A 21,394-nucleotide genomic window follows, 5' to 3' on the forward strand; every position below is an offset into this window, starting at 1 on the left:
ACGATTCCCGATTTTTGACAAAAAATGTGGGCCAAAGGCTACGCAGTCGAACAAAGCATCCTGCTAAGCCACGTGACTTCAACTACCGTATGTAGTTGTGTACTATAAGTGCTCGTTGACACTGAATAACGCTGGTTAGTGTTGGCTAATGTGGATTAAATAATTTCTAATGTTGGCTAATGCTGGCTCTCAGCTGTTGTATAACACGAACATCGTCTTCATTCAATCTCTATCTAATAAATTGTCAACTTATTTCTTTTTGTTCTTTTGTGCTGCTACCGCCTTGAGCGGTAGCGTTCCTCAGGACCTAAATATAGTTCTCTGTCTGTGTCTGTCTGCGACCTAAAATATTAGGGTCATTTATATTCTATGGGGAGGAGGAAAACGAGAGAGAGGAAAGAAGAGGATGTTAACCACTTTGGCATAACCGGTATGCTAAGTAATAGTGCTCCCAGCGGTCAGACGCCATTCATGTGGTTTAGTTTATCAAGCAGGTGGTGGCCATAATCAGGCATAGAGAGTGTGAGGAAGAAACGGAAAGAGAGAAAAGCCGAGTGGTTAACCAACGTCTGGTTTGTTACCCTGCACTGGGCGAAAGAAACAAAGGGGAGATAAATGAGATAGAGGACATGTGAGAAAGCACCAACCGCGTGCGGTCTTGAAGGTTCCCATAACGTCTGAGAACCTCTGTACGCTAATAACGACCATTATAGAGCAGCTTCAAGTGGTAGGATCAATAGCCAGTTAAGCTTTATTTGCACTATATTATTACGTGCTATGGCTCAGTGTGTAACTACTTCGCCTACTCACACACTGCCTGTGCGAGCTGTGAAATTCTGTATGTGGCCGCGTAACCCTAAATGTGATGTCCTAGTTCATACAACAAACCTGTTACTCTACTATACTATATCATATGGGAAGCATCACTGATATAGAGGCTAACGAGCATCCATACTCTGCTCGCTACGTGTTAACTGCCGCTCCGAATGAACACGCGGGGTACCATCTGCTGCGGTCATGTATTCTGTACTGAAGCCAAATGTGAATTCACTTAATAATTGAGGAGGAGCGAGCGAGCGAGCGAGAGAGAAAGAGGTAAACAAAAGAAAGTAAAAGTGGGAAGAGTTATCGTAATAAAAATTCTGGTTTATTTCCGCACACTAGCGGGACGGAAATAAAAGAAAAGACAGAAATAATCGCAGATTAGTAAATCAACGTACGAAAAAAAAACAAAGAAGGGAAAGCGACCAGCGAGAGAGTAGTAATAGCATTTGTAAAGCTGGCCCACTCACTCGTAAAAACATGTTAGTGCCTTGGATGATTCCTAGTGTGATGGGCGGTTAGGTCGCCGTTCCAAGATTGTCTGCCCTGAAAGCTGCCTGTCGTCAAGAGCCAACACAATCACGAGCGATTCTCCTTTGGTTGCTGTAGCTGGAACAGTGGCAAATAATATGATCGGTATTCACTGCCGCAGTGGTCAGAAGCAGCACTGTCGTCCATCTCTATGCTGAAAGGGAACGATTTTGCCAAAGCTAATTGGGAGATAGGGACTGAAACAGTCATTGACACCGTCTATCAACAGGCTTAGAAAACAGTAAAAAGCGTTGACAATGCAAAATATATTTTGAGAGATATAAGTATTTACTATTTTAAGATATTCCCTTATGCCTTAAGTACTTGAACACGTCGCGCACACGGTATAGTATAGCCAGCAGCCGCAGCATTTACGTAAATTGCAGACCAAAATTTCTCTCCTGTAATTATTTGATCTAGCGTTGGTTGCACCATGGCCTACGCGATTAGCAACGGCACGCTGACGGATATGATTGCGGAGGCCACGGTTACGTACTGTCTTTTCGATGTCCGCGATATCAACTTGTGATTTATAAGGAAAACCAATGAGAAAATTCTCGAACAATATAAACGTACCGCATAGTCATAAGACTGAAGCGAAGCGCTTTTAGACTCAAACTTGGCGTAAATCGTTACGCGAACGCGCCGCGTATATAATTGCGTAGGTCGGTATATAAGCGTCTTCCCGCCCGCGTGAGGATAACAATCGAGATCGTGGAAATGGAGCATACAGCGCTGCTTTCAAAACGCGGCGCTTGTGAAACGCGCTATTTCGAGACGCGGTTCTCCTCCGTTACGCGGGTAGCTCCTCGCCACCCCGCGGAGACCTATTACTGCAGCCTCCCAGTGGCGGCGATTCGGTGGGACGTCTTACATGCGCGGCTCACAGAAGCGTAGCCCTACGGGCATATTAGGAACTCAATGGCAGCTTCGGTACGGAGGTGCGCCGACAATGCTTGCACGTGGGCAGCATTAGCGGCGTGCCGTAAGGCGCCGCACGGCGTTATTTGTACCGCCGCGCGCATCGGCGAAATGCCGAGGCTTAGAACAGAGCTTACGGTGAGGAGATCAATAAGCCGGTTCCACGACTAAGCAATTGTAGTCGACGGTGTCATGGTCTGCAGTTGTTCTACTCTTATATATATATATATATATTTATTTTTGTACTTTCTCTCAGAAGTGCGTCATTCATAGGAGACGGGGTAGGGCACGTGCTCCCGTGTGCCGAGGAGGCGTCGATTTTTCCAGAAGCCCGTTGCGTCTAAAAATATGCCTCGCAAATTCTACAGTGGTCTGAAGCGGCGGCGAACACAGAAAAAAAAAACCAACGTGAGGCCGACGGTCTCACTATACGTCAGCCGCCGTCAGCTGCTTCTTTTTTAAAAATAAGGTAAGTTCGTTTTCGGCGGCTATGTTTATTTATGAGATGGACCCTTTACGTAACATCGCTTCGGAGACAGGTTTATTTTTATTTTTTTCAAAACTGAGTAGAAAATGTTTTTCGACGTGTTCCCGCAAGATCAATACCGCATCTGTCGGTGCAGGAATAAGATGCGTATTCCTGAATAATTTATTTTCGAATAGTTTATTTTTAGGTAGACAAGCGCTGTCATAGAGGAAAATTGAGACTTGCGGGGGTTTATCTTCTTTTTTTCGGTGTATTCGGTCTCTCCGCATATGTTCAGTTTTTTTTCCTTTGTTAGCTTCCTATCGAGCACCTACAATGTTTACGATACATTATTTTCTCGAATGTGAAGGACGCGCGGGGGTGGCTTTCTTGGTTGTGTGAAATGACGTGCATGGACCGATTCCGTTTATATATTGTAGACTCGAGTCGATATATATCGCAGTCATAATGTTATTCGCTGGCAAGCAAGATTAAGGTGGCAAATACGAAATAGTCAGCTTCATATGCTTACTGCGCTCAGTGCGTACCGCATGAGTGTTACACAGAGGCAACACATTTATGCAGCTTGTCTACATGATTTGAACCACTCGTTAATTTACGCGGCAGCCTGTAAGCTACGGTAAATTATCGTTTCGAAATTTGTATGCAAGACTTCAGATGAGGGACATCTGCAGTTTCTTCAAGGTTTGGTGTGTGTTTGCGGCCAATGGTAGAAATAATTAATTTGTTGGACGCTGTTTTTATCTTGCTTCTACTTTTTGAAGATGCTGGGAAGGGGGCACCTAGCACACATGACGCTAAGTGTACATGAGCTGTTAAGGCTATATTACCATATTACCTATGTGCAGTATTAAGTACATGCGTCTCTGACCACTACTGTGTCACTGTTGTGGGGAAGCGCTTTTAACGCGAAGCTTTCGTTATTAACCTCCCCGGATTTCGCTCGCTGCTACTGCGGCTCCCTTACCGAATAGGAGCCTGCCCAATCCTTGAGTGGTCGAGGTATGGAACCTGTGACACCTCTGTCTGCAGAAAGTCAACTTGCCTCTTTGTTCTCCCATAAAGCTAGCTCTATTCAAAGGTGGATTACAGAATTCGTCAACTCGAGAGCTAAACCGAACCTGAAGGAGCAACAGAAAGTGGGACAATAGAAGTGTCATGTCGAACAAAACAACTTCCGTATTCTACAAAACGAAGCTTCACCGTGTGTAGACTCCGACACGGCTCTTTGGATCTATTGAAATTTTCTCTTGAAATTATAACGTGTAAGTGCAAATAGTACAATTGATTTTGAATTTTTCTCAGGGAAGGCTTACCGTGTGGCGTCGGCATCATTAATTCTGTTCTTGTTTCAAGAATGCTCGTTTGCTGCAGGTGTGGATACTATTTCTTAGTGTTATACTGTTTCGTTCAAGAAGACAAAAAAAGCAAGAAAAAGAGAGAAACGATGTTCTTCCTAACAAATGAAAACAACTTTGGGGTCCAGGGTAAGCGTGGCGTTACGCTCTCTACACAACGCATAATTCCAGAGAATATTTATTGCAATGCAGTGTAGTATAAAAGAACATGCTTGTGTCGTAGCCTACGGCCTTTGGATCATTGCGTAGAGGAGCAATATATGCGCACATTTAGCGTATAGTTGCAGCCGCAGATGTACGGACCGCAAGGAAGCGTTCTTATAGCAGCGTTAGTGTTCCTTGTGATGCAAGAAATTCGCGACGAAATTGCGTAAAGCAACATGCAAATGTCAGCTTTACATTAAGCAATGTGAATTCATCTTAAAAACCACCATCTAATGCATAATCTCACAAGTGAATATACTCTTGAAATAGGAAGCTTATTTTGATTGTCGCAGTGAAGTCGCGGAGCCTAGGTGGCAGAAATTAATGGGGACAAATGCACGTAGTTGTAGGAAGATGCGTTACTTCCATCGAAGGCTGTTGCAAACTTCGTGTCGGTAAAGTTTCACAGGCAGAAAAAAACGTCTATTGCTTGTAACAACAAGCTCATATACTAAGAACAGCTGAAGAGCGTTTCCAACGAAATGAACTGAGTGCAGGCTGGTTGCAAATTATTTTGGACTTGATGATCAGGCGATTAGATTCTGCTTTGTTTTGAAGAAAGGGAGAAGTACAGAAAGAAAAAGCCACGAAAGGTCGTGACCCCTCCGGCGCTGATCACACCATAACACGTACTTAGAGAGCCTTCAATATCGTGAGCTCATCTAGAGGATTAATTTCCGTTTAGTCATGCCACAATGAAAAATTTACAGCCATTTACACTGTTGTGGAGCGAGAACTCACCAAAACATTCTAAATCGCAACGTGACTTTGCGTAGAGACGATGAAGCTGATATTAGGAAATACCACTTTAGACAAGTTGCTGGTTCTGACATTTCATACTTTTGGGGCTTTTCTTGAAGTACTGCACGGCCGTCCTTGCGCCAACATGAACGTAGTTGCCTGTACCTGCTTTAGGGACTCTCGCTGCATAATATTCGCACTAGTTTGACCAGCGGCCGCATGAATTGCCCCAGGATGTCACGTAGTTTTGGCTATGTCAGCCTTGACGACTTACCTCATGTATCGATGAATAGGCGACGACGCAGCTCCCGTATCGACGGGTATATGGCATACAGTTATGCATGACCGACAGCACTTTTTTAAAAATAATACTAGTGTACACGGCAAAGACGTTTCCTTAACTTAAGCGTACATCTTCGAACAGGGAACACAGCACGGCGACGGCAAGAAATTTGATTACTGAGCCTATGTCGCCTTATATTTCTCTATCCGATATTTTCATGCTTGAACCGGTTATAGCGCCAAGTGGCCAGCCGGTACTGGTAAACAAATTGAGTTTTTCGTTTCCTGCCTTGGCGTGAAACCAACAACTGAGTCTACATTGTGTCCTCGTGTAAAATAGGACTTGGCTTCCTTATTTTTTTCTAACCAGTCTTGGTAATCTTGAACTGATGAGCAAATTTAGACCATAGTGCATTTTTAGCACGAAACTTGGATGCGCACGTGTGAATACGGAAGAAATAAGACTCGAAGCCGACACTACAACCTCCAACCGCCAACATAATCGTCAAATGCCGGTGAAAAGACAAGAGAGACACAAGACTACTCTGCACGTATTCGAGGAATAACGCCAACCTATCGCGTGTGCACTGCTGGCTGTTAAGTCTGTGCCCCCTCAGCTATTATGATACGGCTATTTGCGCGCGACGCTGGTTACTAGTGGTAGAAAAATTTGCTGAAGCTTACCTGAGAACGGCCCGGAATACGCATGGGTTTTCTTGAGAATGGATTAAAACCGGTAGAATGTCCTGTAGCAAAGATATTTGCAGAAGAATACTTGAATGATGCAAACGAGAAAAAAATAAAGATAAAAGCGTCGTGCCATCAACAATAGTGTACCACCGTTGTATACATGCTCTACAAACTATCTAAGTTTCAATTAATTCATATTATTACTGACTGAATGCTTTTTTGTGTGAAAGTTGCTGATATCACTGACTGTGCTATCTATACTTTCATTCAAGTTTCTCTGTCAGGAGTTTTGAAAGAGTGTTTCTCTGGAGTTTCAATTGTACAAGGTACGGAGTTTAAAAAAACAACCTCAATTTAGTCATGAGGCACGCCGTGGTGAGGGACTGCGGGTTTATGTTTGACCACCTGAGGTTCTTTAATATGCATGCAACAGGTTCTTAACTAGGTGTAGTATAAACCCTGTAAATATCAGGCAACCGCGACCTCAATATCAGCAGAGAAAAGCTGCTGATATTGAGGGAGACATGACTGTATTGCAATAAGCGAAATTCAATACGTAAATCTGAAGTTTCAACCGTGAATTTGACTATTTGCAAACAAGACGCAGACATGATTCTCCTCGCTGAGTTAAACGTAAGTCTTGTTCACTAAAAACGCATACTCACACTTTGGATTGCCTTTGAGGATGTTATTAGCTTTCTTGTAGTGTGAAGAATGGGATCTTCGCATCCCAACTCCTCTTCGATAGCTTTTAGGAGGTCTGAAACATGGAATAAAATATTGAGTCCACAGTAGAGTTTGCGCAAGAGGTTCTGAGCGCCTGTGCTTTCCTTATTATCTAATCAATTTCCTGCCAAGATACACGCTGTGAAGGGCTATTAAAAATTATATGGCGCATTCACTGGACAAGAAAAAAAAACTGTATGAAAGAAACCTAAAGAAACGCACGCTTGCGTTCGTCGCCTTCCTTTTGTCTCTCGTCCAAAAGTTTTCCACCTAAGACGTACTATCATGCACTACCAGTACAGTACGATCATGCACCTTGCTAAGTTATGAGTTCCGGATTAAGGAAACTGATCGCAAATAAAGTGAAACAACAGCAACAAAACATTAAAGGAGGTGGACGATATTGACGCCCACGACAACCTTTTGCAACGAAGCCGACGATAAAGGTCCGCCACTAGGTGAGAAGTGCAAGGCTATGATGGTGTGCCAGACATTTTCTCGAAAATTACCTAGCTAAAAGCCCTGAAAGAATTAACGTGGTTCTAATTATCTAAACTGTTGTATAACAGAGTTACAACATAGTTAATAACTGAACTATAGACAGAGTTACAGAGTTAAGTCATGAAGCCTTATGATATGATATCAACTACTTATCACTTTCTGATGACACATTGTAACGAATTGCTTACCCTACATGATTCGTTATTGTGCTCTGTTTTTTTTTATTTTTAGCGTGTCTCTTTCGTATTATAACAGTCTTTTTTTCAACTGAATGGCTTGAAACATCTTACTGTAACTAATTCATGCTACTATAAATACCTGCTATAAGAAAGTCCTATTTCTATGGCTTCTGAAAGACGGGTGATGTGTGTTGACTAAATAAATAAATAAATAAATAAATAAATAAATAAATAAATAAATAAATAAATAAATAAATAAATAAATAAACAATAATACTTAATCACTCAACTGATTTAGGTCTCATAAGTACGGCTAACACTGTTCCAGTCTGTTATGTTGAAATTTGGTGCGAAATTAATACAGCAACTGTTGACGATTATAGTCGGGTACAGCTTTAGAAGGTAGCGGGATTTCCTCCTCAAATGCGGATGAATATGAGCCTGCACCAATGGGCAAGAACTCAAGACTGACGTCATGAGCCGGACGGTCTGTGACGGCGGCGCCCGTCAAAACAGACACCACCACATTTTAGGGCTGATATTTAATTTGTTATCTTCAGTCCTATTGATTAAGATATATTGGCTTTTCTTTTGTCACGCGATGTGAACACCGACCTTCTTTCGTGTTTATTTATCCTCTTTCACTGACTTGTGTTTGGCCGATATTTTTCTGCTGATAACTCAAGGCACATTACGAGAGCAAACCCCAACTATGGAGCGCCATAGCATTTGCCGAAAACTATGAACACTGTAATGGAATAACGGCTGGCACCAACGAAATATCGCTGTTCTGCGTCTTGTCTGTACTAGTAAGCGTTTCATGTTCCAAGTTTCAAGTTTATTTTGCATCTTCTTTTCCCTTTTTTTTACAGCAAAAAAAAAGAAAAAAAAAGAAAAAGCTGCACAACGCAAGTTTTACCGTTTGCCTGCCACCTTGGTATGACAACCAGTATACAGCGTGTGTATGAATAAAAAAAATAAAATACATATTCATATTCTACACATTTCTATATCCACATCTATGCATATACAACATCTGTACATATTCCCATCTATACATGTACACATACATATCCACATCTATACATATACAATACTTGCACATATTGAACTGAAGAAGGTAATTTTAAGGGCTCGTTTTTCTTTGTTAGACCGAACGTTAATGAGAACTAACAGACAATCAAATGTTTGTTGATCAAAAGTTTGATTGTCTGTTAATTCTCATTAACGTTTGCACATATTTACGTCCATACATTTGCCTCTGCATAAAAATTTAAATAAAAGATTACAGTCATACACACGTACAAAAACCTTAGCAATATAGAAATGATAACGAACAGACACATATGTTATGCTCAGTGCTAAGATGGTTTTATTGCTTGAAATAGTACCGCAAGCCAAGTTATGTTTTTTTTTCGTGCATATTTACTCATTACTCTTGAAGACAAGAACTGGCTGACATTATTCGCGCACTCTTTGTTCTTATACCACCAGTGTGCCACAATTCGGCACAGATAACTGCATTTTTGTGCTGATTTTCTGTTCATTTTAACAGTGCTATGTGCACAAGGCTGCAAATTTCTTACGCTCTTTTACTATGTCTTTTTTTCCACTATTCAGACTGTTCGCTTGACAGTACCTAGCGTTGAAAGTGTGGATTAAATATAGGTTTAAACACATTACGATATAATTAGAGCATTGTACGATTCAAAGAACCTGTGTCGCTACCATAATCTTTATTTATTAGCGCATGCTTTCTGGCGCCTTATCTCTATCCCGAAGACTAGGCACTGTCTACGCGCTGCTTATATCAGGTGCAGGCTTACAATGTACAAACTGTACAACCTTGAGTGCTTGCACGTAGGAGTATGCCACCTAGTGCGTCAGCTTACAAGCCTAACCCGAAGATAACGCTGATAAATGTCATGCAAGCATACTAAAAGGAACAGGAACGAGAGGGGACAGGATGAGAGGCGTGACCGTACGTCAGGGATAAAATGTTTGCCTACAAACAGCCTTGTGAAGAAGCGAACTTACCCAGGCATTGGTTCTTGATGTGAAATGTTTCACCTTCCCACCAGCCGAGCTTTAGGCATAGGTCTTCCTTTGTACGACGCTTCATCTCTGTGCGGATGACAGTATGTCCAAGGGTTATGAGAGACGCTTCGACCAGTGGGAAATATGTACATTCTATTTAAAATGGCTTTCTTCCACGCTTGTTTCTTTATGTGGGCGTGTATATATATATATATATATATATATATATATATATATATATATATATATATATATATATATATATATATATATATATATATATATATATATATTATATATATATTATATATATATATATATATAACAGAAATTACATTTGGTAAAGAGATACTCGAAATCGACCGGAAAGTGAATACATGAATGCTATTTCGGCTTGAAAGAAGCTGGTGAATTCCGTCACCATGCGCGTTGCACTTCTTCGCGAATGATCCTACGAACTGCTTTCTCTGGCTAACTCTTGCGGCTTTTGATAACTTACAGGGCTGCTGTAGCAATGACCGCAAATTTTGTTGGGGTGTTCCGCTGGTGTGTTCAGTTGAGGTGGTTTAATGCAGGTCATGAGAGTGGCGGCTTCTGTGAATGAGTGAACTTGCCACTAAATATTTTATCTACTTCCTTCTCATCGTAAATTTTCCCCCAGCAACTGTCGTATCTTCACAAGATAAAATTGCTTTTTTTACTGTCTTAGCATCAGCGAACGAGACATTATATCTGTTGTTGGAGAGCAACTGGTGATATTAAACCGGCATGAAAAATGATTACCTTTTTTTTTTTACCGTTCCTTCACGTAAACTGCTCACGAGGCCGTTATCTATGCTGATTATTAAAGCGAGACCGACATTTCTGAGCGGAAACAACGTTATGCCTAGCATATGAAAGAGTTCCTCGATTTCTAAATGAAGTAACATGTCAGAAAGCATTGCACATGTTTCCTTGTAGGTCAAATTAATCAACCGTAATTCGAGAAGCGAAAGCACTTCGATCAATAGACACTTTACAAACAAAATAACATTCGATCTCTCAAACTACAAATAAACGAATAACCACCCCATCTCGCGTTCATGTTCATTTTGAACGAAAAAGTCGTAACCGTCTCGAAGCATCAATATATCTTTTCTTCCTTTTTTGTTAGATGTTAGGTGAGCGTCTTTTACTTCTATCGTGTTTCAAACTATTTGTAATATTAGGTGTCAGGTCACAAATAGTCTCCAACATTCTACAGCGTTGAATCAATGAACACGCCTATACTAACTGGGTAGTTATCTATTGTTTTTGCCATTTCCCTGAAATGCGATTATATGCTCAAGAGCGAACATATAACACTCATTGTTTCAAGGTCTCGGTGCGATAACGCGCCATGCAGCTTCGATATATGATTACCCATATGAAGGTCATACCACTAAGCTGTGTTCGATCACCTGAATATTCCGTGCCGCGGGAAACGATTTATTTCTACCTACGCGTACCCTGTGGCGCCCGAGACACCCACGTAACGCGACCTTTACCCCTGACCTTTCTGTGTCCTAGCCAGTGTGCTTGACAATCGCTCGGCGCATTGCGATCGGCCGCACCTTCATGCTTTGCTTTGCTTTATTGAGACTTGTAGGAAAGATATTTGCTTCAGAACACTTAAAATACTAAACAGTGCCGTTTCAGGGCTGAAAGGGAAATAACTTGCGGGAAATTCTGAATATTGAAGTTACTGTTATGGGCTGAACTATCAGGAACGAGATACCACAAAAAGATGACAAATTGCTTTCAGTGTTAATGTGTGTGAGAGGTTAACAATACAATTTTTATTCTAGTTAAAATTTGAGTCCTAGGAAGCCGACGTTGTCTCTAAGCACGTAACCTGGCGTCAGGGTCATTTAATCAACTTTTACTGTTTGACACGGACAAACAGAGATAGATACGAACTCAAGGTTTAAAGCAAAGCGAACCGAAGATGTCTAAATACACATTTGAAATTGTCGAGGTTATCGGTCAGTTTCAAGTGCTGTTGCTCAGTGGTAACGCGGAGTTAAAAAGGCCAAGGGAAGACGAAGTCTGTGCAGATGGCAGCGAGAGATTAAAAATACCAGGAACCATTTCGAGTCAACCAAGGTGGCAATACGTATTAGTCTGCAGCCTTTTGAAGTCACCTAGGTTTGTTTGTCAATTGAATTTTCTTGTGAAAGAAGATACCATCGCTCGAAATATTTCGTATGCAGCAGCTGCCAACGCGATATGACGCCTACAAAATACTCGTAGCTTGTCGTACAAAATTCAAAGAGACTTCTTAAGCGATTCGCCAGAAGCAGGGGCAGGAGCAGAAAAAAAGGAGGTCAAACACATGCGCGTTCGGTTTGCTACCCTACTCTGGCGGCAAAGGGATTAGGAGATGAAAAGCAAGAAAGGAGAGGGAGGAATGTGCCATCAAGGTGGAACATGTGTAGCTGTTCATTACAAGCCATACAATCGATCACTGAGCTCGGTCGATCTTAGAAGCGGTAGCAATGCCCGCGTCGCTTTGATAGGCCTTCGACGCGCATAGGACCGCGATATGCGCTCTAACGTCTGTCTGCATTTGCAGGAATCACATGCGGAGGTGTCTGGAGCCGCAAGATGCAACAAATAAAGAAAAACTTAGTGCGTAAAATCGCACATTAAAAATCTATTAGCAGTTTTCGTCTGCACGCAGTTCGCACAATGTTAGAAGATGTAAAAAGGGCGCACGTGACATTCGATGATCCCAGGAATCATTGATTTCTTGTCGCGTTCCTCCCGGAGGTTACCTTAATCGCATGCTAACCAATTCCCGGGACGCCCACTCAAACGCCTGTTTTGTAAGGCACTGCTCGACATAAAGAAAGCACAAGGCAAGGAAAGAAGCGTTCGCAACACGCACGAGCGTTCTCGGTGCAAGTTACGAAAGGGGCCGACGAGAGGCCACTTCTTCGAGTGGGAAGTTGTTCAGTCTAGCAATAAAGCCGGTCACTTGACACCTGTTCGGCCCCGAGGCCCGGCAGGCTGGGAGCGCGAGTTCCAATGTCGCCGCGGATACTTGGCGTGTCCCAAGGTTCCTGCGACACTATCGAACCATGAGCGCAAATGTTACCACAATTGATGCGAAATTAATTGCGTTACTGCTGAACCAAAATTAACTCCCAATATTGTTGCGTTCATTTTATTAGGGTGGCTTTTGCACGTTTTTCTTTTCTGGACAACTTCTTCCTCCGTGGCACTGTTTCATTTCCAGTATCACTGGTCGATGATATTGCTCAATAATGAGGGAACTGACGGCAGGTGTGCCAACGTGCATTTGGCAGTTTCTCTACTTCTTCATTTCTTCAGCCTTGCTTATTCCGTTCAGCGTTTAGAACACCTAAAGTCAGAACAAATGGAATAAGAATGGCTGTCAAATTGTAAGACCGTGGGAGGTTTCTTCTATCTTTTGCCATTTCGCTTTGCGTCCTCGGCCTCCGACAAAAAATAAGAATACTTCTGCGACATTGCCCCTCATTACCTCTTAGAGAGTTTACGCGCCGCATTTAAACATTGGAGCATCGTCGAATGGTGTGAAACACTTGTACAAATAAAGCAATCAGAGCTCTGCATCCAAAATGTCTATTTAATGCAGACGCTTACAGGTGACTTGGGCCTTACTCATCATGACCTCCAGCATTCGTGGCATAAGGATACAGTTAAGTCAAGAACACTTTTGCTTTTTACGTGTTTGCTCTTTTTAGTGACAATGCTATTTTTGTAAGGTTAGCACATGTTAGTTGTGTTCTTGCAATACGAAGAATGTACAGCTTTTCATTGGGACGTCACATGTCAGTGCAAGCATAACAATAAATGCTATGCTACGAAAACATTTAGGTTTATGTTTTTGAAGCATGACCCACATTCCCACTGATATACGGGTTTCTTACCACTCGACATGACACCAGAACTTAAAGGCGGACCCACGCGGTGAACATAAGCAGAAAATTTTGCAACAAACAGCGTATGACGTGACACGTGCATCATCAGAACTTGCTGTCCTGACTCGCCCAGCTTGGTCCTTCACGGGCCCTATGTATATAGTCGGGTGGTATTTATGTCCATTAATTTTAGCACTCTATTAATATCTAGGTCAAGTCTGTCAACGTAGCCTGAATTGTTTTGTCTCACCTAATTAGTTATTAGGCGTTAAATTGCATTTGCGATTGCAGAGGCGAGCTTTTAATTTTATTTGTTTGCGCTAAACACGCATAGATATAGCCGAATTGCGCGGGCCGCTACTGAGTGCTTACGTGACAATACAATATTGCAGATGCTCTGTCCCTCCATAATAAGTTTTGCCAATGCTGTCCATCCAAGAGGTATCAACTAGCGCCCAGTATTTATTGTAAGTGTGACCCACGAGAAATTGCTGCACAACAACGTAAAAACGAAAGTTCGGCTTCCGCGTTTTACAAAACATTCACGAGAAAACAGAAAATGTTCGAACTTTCGAACATTCCTAGCTTGGCGACAGCCGACCTGCTATAACATCGACCGTGGCCTTCAAATATGCATAACCATACCCACCGAAGTGGGTCATCTTGAGTGGTTCCCAAGCTGTAATATCCACCATTAACCCGAAAAACGCGATCACGCTCTAGCATATGTAGTGTGGAAGCAACATGCTGCGCACATCCTTTGTGAAATTTTATTTACGATAATCTTTAGTCAATGTGGCATTCCAGGCAACACAGTTGCTTACAGGTGAGGGCAAATTACAGATAAGCACTGTATACACAATATGTTTAACATAGAATACGTTGATTCGAATGTGCGATGTGCTGTTGCTCGAATAGAAACTGATTGAACGTATCTCAATGTCCTGCAGTATGCATAGTTAACATAGAAAAAGAAACATTGCGATAAACTGAGCGCATTGGACAAAAGAGTGCTCTCTCAGAAAAAATAAAGAACATTAACAGCATAAAACAACTAACTTAAAAAAAAACGTGCATTTCGCGCCTCAAGCGAATATTTGGCAGTGCTAGCAATCGGGGGATAAATATTAGATGTGCATAACTTCTGCGTGAATTATGCTTCAGGGATGTTGGAGTTTATGGCGTACATAAAGCTAAATTTGCTATTGATATCTTAAGCAACCTGTGATGTATCCTTGCATATATTGTATTGTATAGTGCCGTTTCCTCTTGGTGCAAGAGAGGTGCATAAGGCTCCTCTATCGAAAATATTGTATGTTGTGACATACGTAAAGCTACATTTAACTAGTGTGTGAACTTAGTGCGTTTCAATCGATCATATCATGTTTGTATTTTGTTAGAGTCAGTGAATTTGGCGGTGCACCGTTAGTGCCTTGACCTGCCCGTTTGCTAGTTTTAAGCCGGTCTGATCTTGGCATATATTGCTTGTCTAAGAGAGAAGCAAAAATGGGTGCCGCACACAATGCCGACTTCTTATGCATACGTATGTAATATGGTAAAGAAAAGGCTGGAACCGTTAACACCATGAGAAAGTCGCAGACAACGACAATTTTTAAACAGCGAAGCTGTTCTAGCTCGGCGTAAAATGTCGTGGCCCGAAATTATCATCATCATGAACCGGCACGCGCTCTCTTCAGTCCTCTTCTTCATCTTCTGCTTCGCTCCCGAACACGTGCGCCGATTTGTCCAGCGTATAGCAAGGAGGAAGCACAAAGCGAAGGAGAGATGTGAGGATGAGGAGGAGGGCAAAAAAAAGAGAGAAAGAAACAAAGAGACAGACAGAAAGATATAATGAAAGAGAAAATCTTGGCGAAAAAAAATTATCATGAGGCGGCGGGATTCAAACCTGCGTGATGACTAAATTACTGCGAATATTGGCTAAACATGGCTAAATGACTGCTAGTGTTGGCTTGTTTTGGCTAAATATTGGCTAATCTCGGTTAGTGTTGGCTAAATGATTCCTCATCTAGGCTGATGCTGGTAAATACTGCCTAAACTTAGCTAAACAATAGCTAATTTTTCTTAGTGTTTTCTTAGTGCTAGCAAATGTCCACTAGTGTTGCCATTATGCAGGATAAATGGGGGCTAATGTTGGATAATATTGGCTAACGTAGCCGTATGCAATCTTATCGCAGCAACGACCTATAGATTCAAAGAAAACGCAGTGATGCTCTCGCATATACATAGAAAACGACCTGAGTTGGTTGTGGCTAAATTTTTGTAGCCCAATTTTTCCGTACTTGCACAGTCCATTTTGAAAGTGAGCAGCGAGGATTAAGACATGGTCGTTACACTAAAGTGTTAGACATCAAGATTGTGACGGAACCGTGTAGCCACCACCGTAATTACGCACTGCGTGATAGTACATGATTAATGTATTCAACGGTAAAACATATTGCCGCTTCTTTTACACGTTTTGTAGTTCAGATTTGTAGTGCATTAGCTTACTCTTGTAGCAAATGAGCTACTCAACCCTTAGTTTTGCATATAATTACTTTGAGCAAGGACTTCCAGTCAAAGAAATACTTTGCCTAACGGCTGTTCTTTAGCATCTGTGCCAGCCAAACGTACTTTATATTCGGTAATAAACATTTGTCATGCGTGATTACTTTTGTACATGAAACAGCTTCGGAAATATTGTAAGGACAGGCAGCAGATAGTAGCAGCAGAGATAGCAGTTAAGCTAAATTTCCGACAAACACAGATTTTCAAGGGGTTTATCACTCGCAATGCCTTCTGAAGGCATTGACATTTGCTTTGTGACACTGTATTTCTATAGTAAATTTATCGTTTCTGCTATCGAGTACTCTTCTATCTTTAAACCGCTGTTCGTTTGTTTAACATTCTGTAATGTTCATAAATATCATCGTCATCATCATCATCGGTAGCCTATTTTATGTGCATTGCAGGACGGATGCCTTTCGCAATGATCTCTAATGTACACTATCTTGTGCGAGCAGATATAAATGTCAGATAACTATGTTATTTTTCACAACGCGTGTTTTAATTTCTGTATCGTACTTTATTCCTTACTAATATTACTTTCTGTACATTAGTGCTTATTTTTTACGCAAATTGTCCTGATTGAGTTTCACAGTATGACTGAAGTTGTTTGTCATTGTTTCAATGACCAAATTACCAATGCTATACTGCATATCACTCTAGCGCCAGATTAATTAGTGAATGGAGAGCCGATAAGCAGACATCACATATGGCCACATGTCCGTATAGCTTCCATTTATTTTCCTTTTTTTCCCCGCATTACACTGAGTAACAGTATATAAGAACGGGCAATAAAAACGAAGAAAAACGAATTCCTTCGAATGCGAACAAGATGGCGTACTTCGCGCAAACGATTTAATGCGGCTGAGAAGTTGGACAATGTGGGTACATTTGTTTATTTTCGCAGCGCTTGTGCAATTTTGTGTCTTCGGCCTCGAGTGGCATAAAGAATCCTTCGTCGGCAGAGTGTAGTTCTTGTACACGGCAACATTATGTTACGTAAGAGTCATTGAAGATGAGCCTTTCTTTTTTGTTTCATAATGTTCTTCTCAATAGGTCATCGGACTCACAGGTCATACAGGAAAAAGCCTTGTTTTATTGAATCGAAAAAGAAGAGAGAACGGGCGCACTTGGGTACCATTGCCTGTGTCTTCCACTATTTACGAACTTCAGGGCAAAATTTATTCTCCTTGTTTAAATTACTCATGAGCACTGGCTCTTGACGACGGCGCAGTAAGCTTACAAAGTAACAACAGAAGCGAATATGTGTCTCAGTTTCTATGTTGCCAAGCTCAGCTCAAAATGAATAAAGATGAATTGTTCAGTACACAGCAGTACCATGGAGCACCGACTGCGGAACTTCAAGCTTGTACGTTATAAGTAACGTTCTCAAGATACCATATGAATGTTGGCACAGCTTTTAATTTTGAAGGTTTAGCGCTTTGTGGTCAATATTATATTGTCTACAAGATTAAGACTGTAGAGATACCGCCGGATATAAAAAAATGCCGTTGTATATTTCAGCGTTCATACATGCGGGAAGATGCTACTAGGAAATATTAGTCATGTAATGGGTAATGTTACTCAAGAAAGCAGATGTAGGGAATGACACGCGTAGTAATTATCCTGACGGGCGAAGTGGCACGAACACCCTGAGCGTGCCCCGCAGTTACCCTTCGATGTTCTCGATTGCGAAATCCGTCATCGCTGATTTCATTGAAGCGGAGACCAATTAAGGTGGCCTTCTTTCAATTAGGGGCCACTGACATTTCGTGCAGTTGCTATGCGACGCGATGTTCATGTGCCGCAATGAACAGGGGTCTTCGCCACCAATCCGCCATGGTAGCGTAGCAGCTATGACGTTGCGTTGCTAAGCGTGAAATCGCGGACTTGCTTTCCGGACACGGAGGCCTCGTTTTAGAGCGCAGCTCTAAGGCGCCCGTTCTTGCGTCGAGCGGCGTCGCGATCGCCGTCACCGTCGCCGTTGGTGGCGGTAACCGATAGTAATGAAAAAGTAAACGATAGACATGAAAAAATAAAATGAGAAAAAAAATACACCCAGGGACGAATAAGATTTGAACCCAGGCCCTTTGTGTGGCAGTCGAGTATTCTATCACATGACCACGCTGGTCTCTTTCCTTTATTGACAGAGCCACGTTGTTGCTTGAAACCCATTTACAAAAATACCATGGGAATACATAGGAATCGCGCTAACCTATGTAATATAGCGTGGCAGAAGAGTAAAATAACAGCCAGTAATCACACAATGGTAATTGCGCAACGGGTGTGTGGTTTAATGCCTCCCAGCTACTGCAATGTGCTCAGCCATAATTATTCATCGTCATCAGCCACATGCAGCATTAACGAAGTGCACATAATATCTTGCAAATGTGCAGCGGGTACCTCGCTCATCCGCAGAAAGACGAATAATGGCGTAGTGGGTGCTGTCCTACTTCAAAAAATTATGACTGATGGGGTAGTCGATACCCTGCGGAAAGCCAGAACTTCAGACACAGTTGGCCTTGCTTCAACACGAAGCTGCGCTCAGAATTCGCACTAGGCAGTAGCGTAATAATAGGTGAATTTTTTGTTAGGGTGAAATGCAAGCGCACCCGTGGGCTTAGACGTAGGTGCGTGTTTAAAGAACCCCACGCGGCCAAAATTATCCGGAGTCCTCCCACTATGGCCTGTCTCATAACCACATCGTGACTTTGTCTCGTAAGACCATGTCGAGCCGCTAACTTCTAATGCTTCCTGTTATTGCCTCGATTGCCCTTTCTTGCCGCACGAGACCTCTACAGAGGAAAAAAAAAAGACGAATCTACTACCGGACTAAGCCTGTTCCCATAGCATACAACAATGAGGAAGACGGTCGAATAATGTTAGTTTAGTGAAAGCTAAGCGATAACCAATCTATTTGGCAACGCTATTTTCGGAAAATTCAAACCGATCAGCTAGCTTGCGTTGTTTTACGGTCATCTTAGTTTTACTACCACTGAACTAAAGAAGGGGAATGGATCATGTGCTCGTTTTTTTGTCAGACGCAGTGCAATGAAATCAAGAGACTATGGAGCCAAGGATGTGCGAGGACTCATTTATGATCAGTGTGATGGATATTGCAATGAAGAGTAAATGAAGAGCGCTGTGTGCAACTTCTACAGACTGGGGCCGCCTGCGGCTGCAACAGATGGAAATGTAAAATTGGTAGACAGTTCAGTCATTGCATTTACATGTAATAAGTGAATGTTGGTGTCACAATAGAGAATAACCAAGATTAACCAACATTAGTAATTGTTAAGGCATCTTCAGCTGACGTTAGCCAAAATATTCGAACATAAACCAACACTAGCTTAAATGAACAATCGTTTAGCCTACACTGTTAATAATTAGCGCTTTCGAGTGCTCATGGCATGCGAGTAAATGCGGTAGTTGAGGTCACTTGTATTGCTAAGATGCTCTGTTTGACTGCACTGCCATCGAGAACGGCACAAATTTCAGTATGATATGGTGATAACCCCTTACAGGATGTGGATGAAAGAGCCAAGGCAGGTAGTACATACAGGTCCGCGTCACTTTATATATATATATATATATATATATATATATATATATATATATATATATATATATATATATATATATATATATATATATATCTGGGACACAATACTGACCAAAAATGGAAAAGAAAAATTACAAGGATAAGTTAATGTGAGTGCTACACCTCAAGCGTAGGAACGAGGGAGGCCCACGGCATATTTGGACGAACACTGAGATACATTTCAGAATTCTTTTAAAAGACAGGACAATCTTTATTGAAACTGCTGATGGCTAAAGGAAAAAGCATAATACCAGTGTTCCTTGTGGCCTTGTCTACAACGGTACCGAGCGCTTTCCACTCTCTCCACGTGCCAGTCGGTTGTGCAACTTCATCGACCTCACGGCGCCGACTCGGTGATACACCCACTTACGGCGACTGTCATCTAACATTTCTTCTGCTACTTTGAACACGCATTTCATGTTCTCATGCGGGGATCTTCGGGCCGTTTCCTCAGATTTTAGCGAGGTATTTGAGAGTCTTAGGACTTTAGAATGATTTACGCAAATGCTACTGTGTCGAAAGAAAACGCAACGAGAGAATGCAGTGGAATAATTCCTTGCGGGGAGTGGAAAATTGTGTTAAATAGTGGCGTTGCATGTCTGATTCTAGCAGCACGAAATTGAGAGCGACACGTTATGAAGAAGTTCGTTATATCAAGGTTGAACTATTTCCAAATTACTGGCTTACATAAGTTTTCGCTAGCGTGGGTATTTGATGATGTATCTTGGTATCGAGAAAACAATGGGCACGACAAGAGGAAATAAACACAGGCAAGCACCATGCTTGTGTCGTTTCCCCCTTGCCTTGTGTTTTATGTCTGGGTTACAAAGATACATAATGTAATACGAATTAGCCCCTAACATAATTAAGAGTATTGGAATGTATTTTCATGCAAGCTCGAATAACCTTAAGGAAAACTTTTAAAATGTTAATGTTTTCTTCGTCAGAAATCACACAATTTGATTGTTGCTTTTTTGTTTTTCACTATGTACTACTGAAATTTGTGTTTGCTGTAATTTATTCACATTTAGTGTTCCAAAAGATCAGAAACATTCACTCCTGAGCGAGAAGGCGATATGTTCATGACACCCACGGGAGCAATATCTGCTTTTAATGTTAACTCGGCGAAATGAGGAAAACAGATATAAAAAATCGGTGTGTTTATTGCCGATGGAACGCTGACTTTAAAATCACAAACTGTAAGACTGTGCCTCAAAAAAAAAAGTCACGTGCACGTAGAAAGATGGTGCCTTGTAAAAGCGCTGGCTAACCCTTTGTTTCTACGTGCATTAAAAAGAAGAAAACTCTGGAAAGAGCAAGGCATTACGATTCTGATTCATACCATAAACGCATGAAAGGTCAGATGAGCTGATGTGCTTACTGAACGCTCAGTTCTGTTTGCCGCGTTCGCGCTTGACCCGAGAGGGCGTTATACGCCTTACAAGATGCGCCCCTTGAGATGCATAATGCCTCGCATGACTGACCAGTTCTTAGATGTATCCGAAAAAGGAAATGGTTGTGTTTTGAGACATGCAGTAAGAAAGAGGAGAGAGCATCGCGAAAAGCAACTAAAGCGACACGTATCGGCCCAACAGGCAACCATCATGTTTAAATGCGCGGCAGGTTTTAGTGCTCCAGCTCTCCAGGAGGAGCTGCGGCAGGGTAAGCGAATCAGTGTGCGCAGATTAAGAAAAATGCGGGAAGTTTGCACTAAGTCGCGCAAAACTTGGCATAGCGAAGCACGGGCCCGTTGCCGCTCGTACTCCCCGTCGACCGACACATCTTCGCGGCTTCTTCCTTGGGAGTACGCATTTTCTTAGGCGCCC

General features: G+C 42.0%; 1 protein-coding gene across 1 annotated transcript in view; it reads right to left on the reverse strand.

Moving 5' to 3' along the window:
* LOC119386065 (protein timeless) overlaps positions 1-21,394 on the reverse strand; it is an 89,698-nt gene that overhangs the window by 58,211 nt on the left and 10,093 nt on the right. The window contains exons 2-4 of the mRNA XM_049413596.1: positions 9,480-9,566; positions 6,702-6,796; positions 6,031-6,092 (exon numbers count right to left, since the gene is read on the reverse strand). Of these exons, the coding sequence (XP_049269553.1) occupies positions 6,031-6,092; positions 6,702-6,796; positions 9,480-9,564 (242 nt within the window). The 5' untranslated portion in view covers positions 9,565-9,566. The remainder of the gene's footprint in view (positions 1-6,030; positions 6,093-6,701; positions 6,797-9,479; positions 9,567-21,394) is intronic.

This window comes from Rhipicephalus sanguineus, chromosome 3 (assembly GCF_013339695.2).
Source record: "Rhipicephalus sanguineus isolate Rsan-2018 chromosome 3, BIME_Rsan_1.4, whole genome shotgun sequence".
Lineage (NCBI taxonomy): Eukaryota > Metazoa > Arthropoda > Arachnida > Ixodida > Ixodidae > Rhipicephalus > Rhipicephalus sanguineus.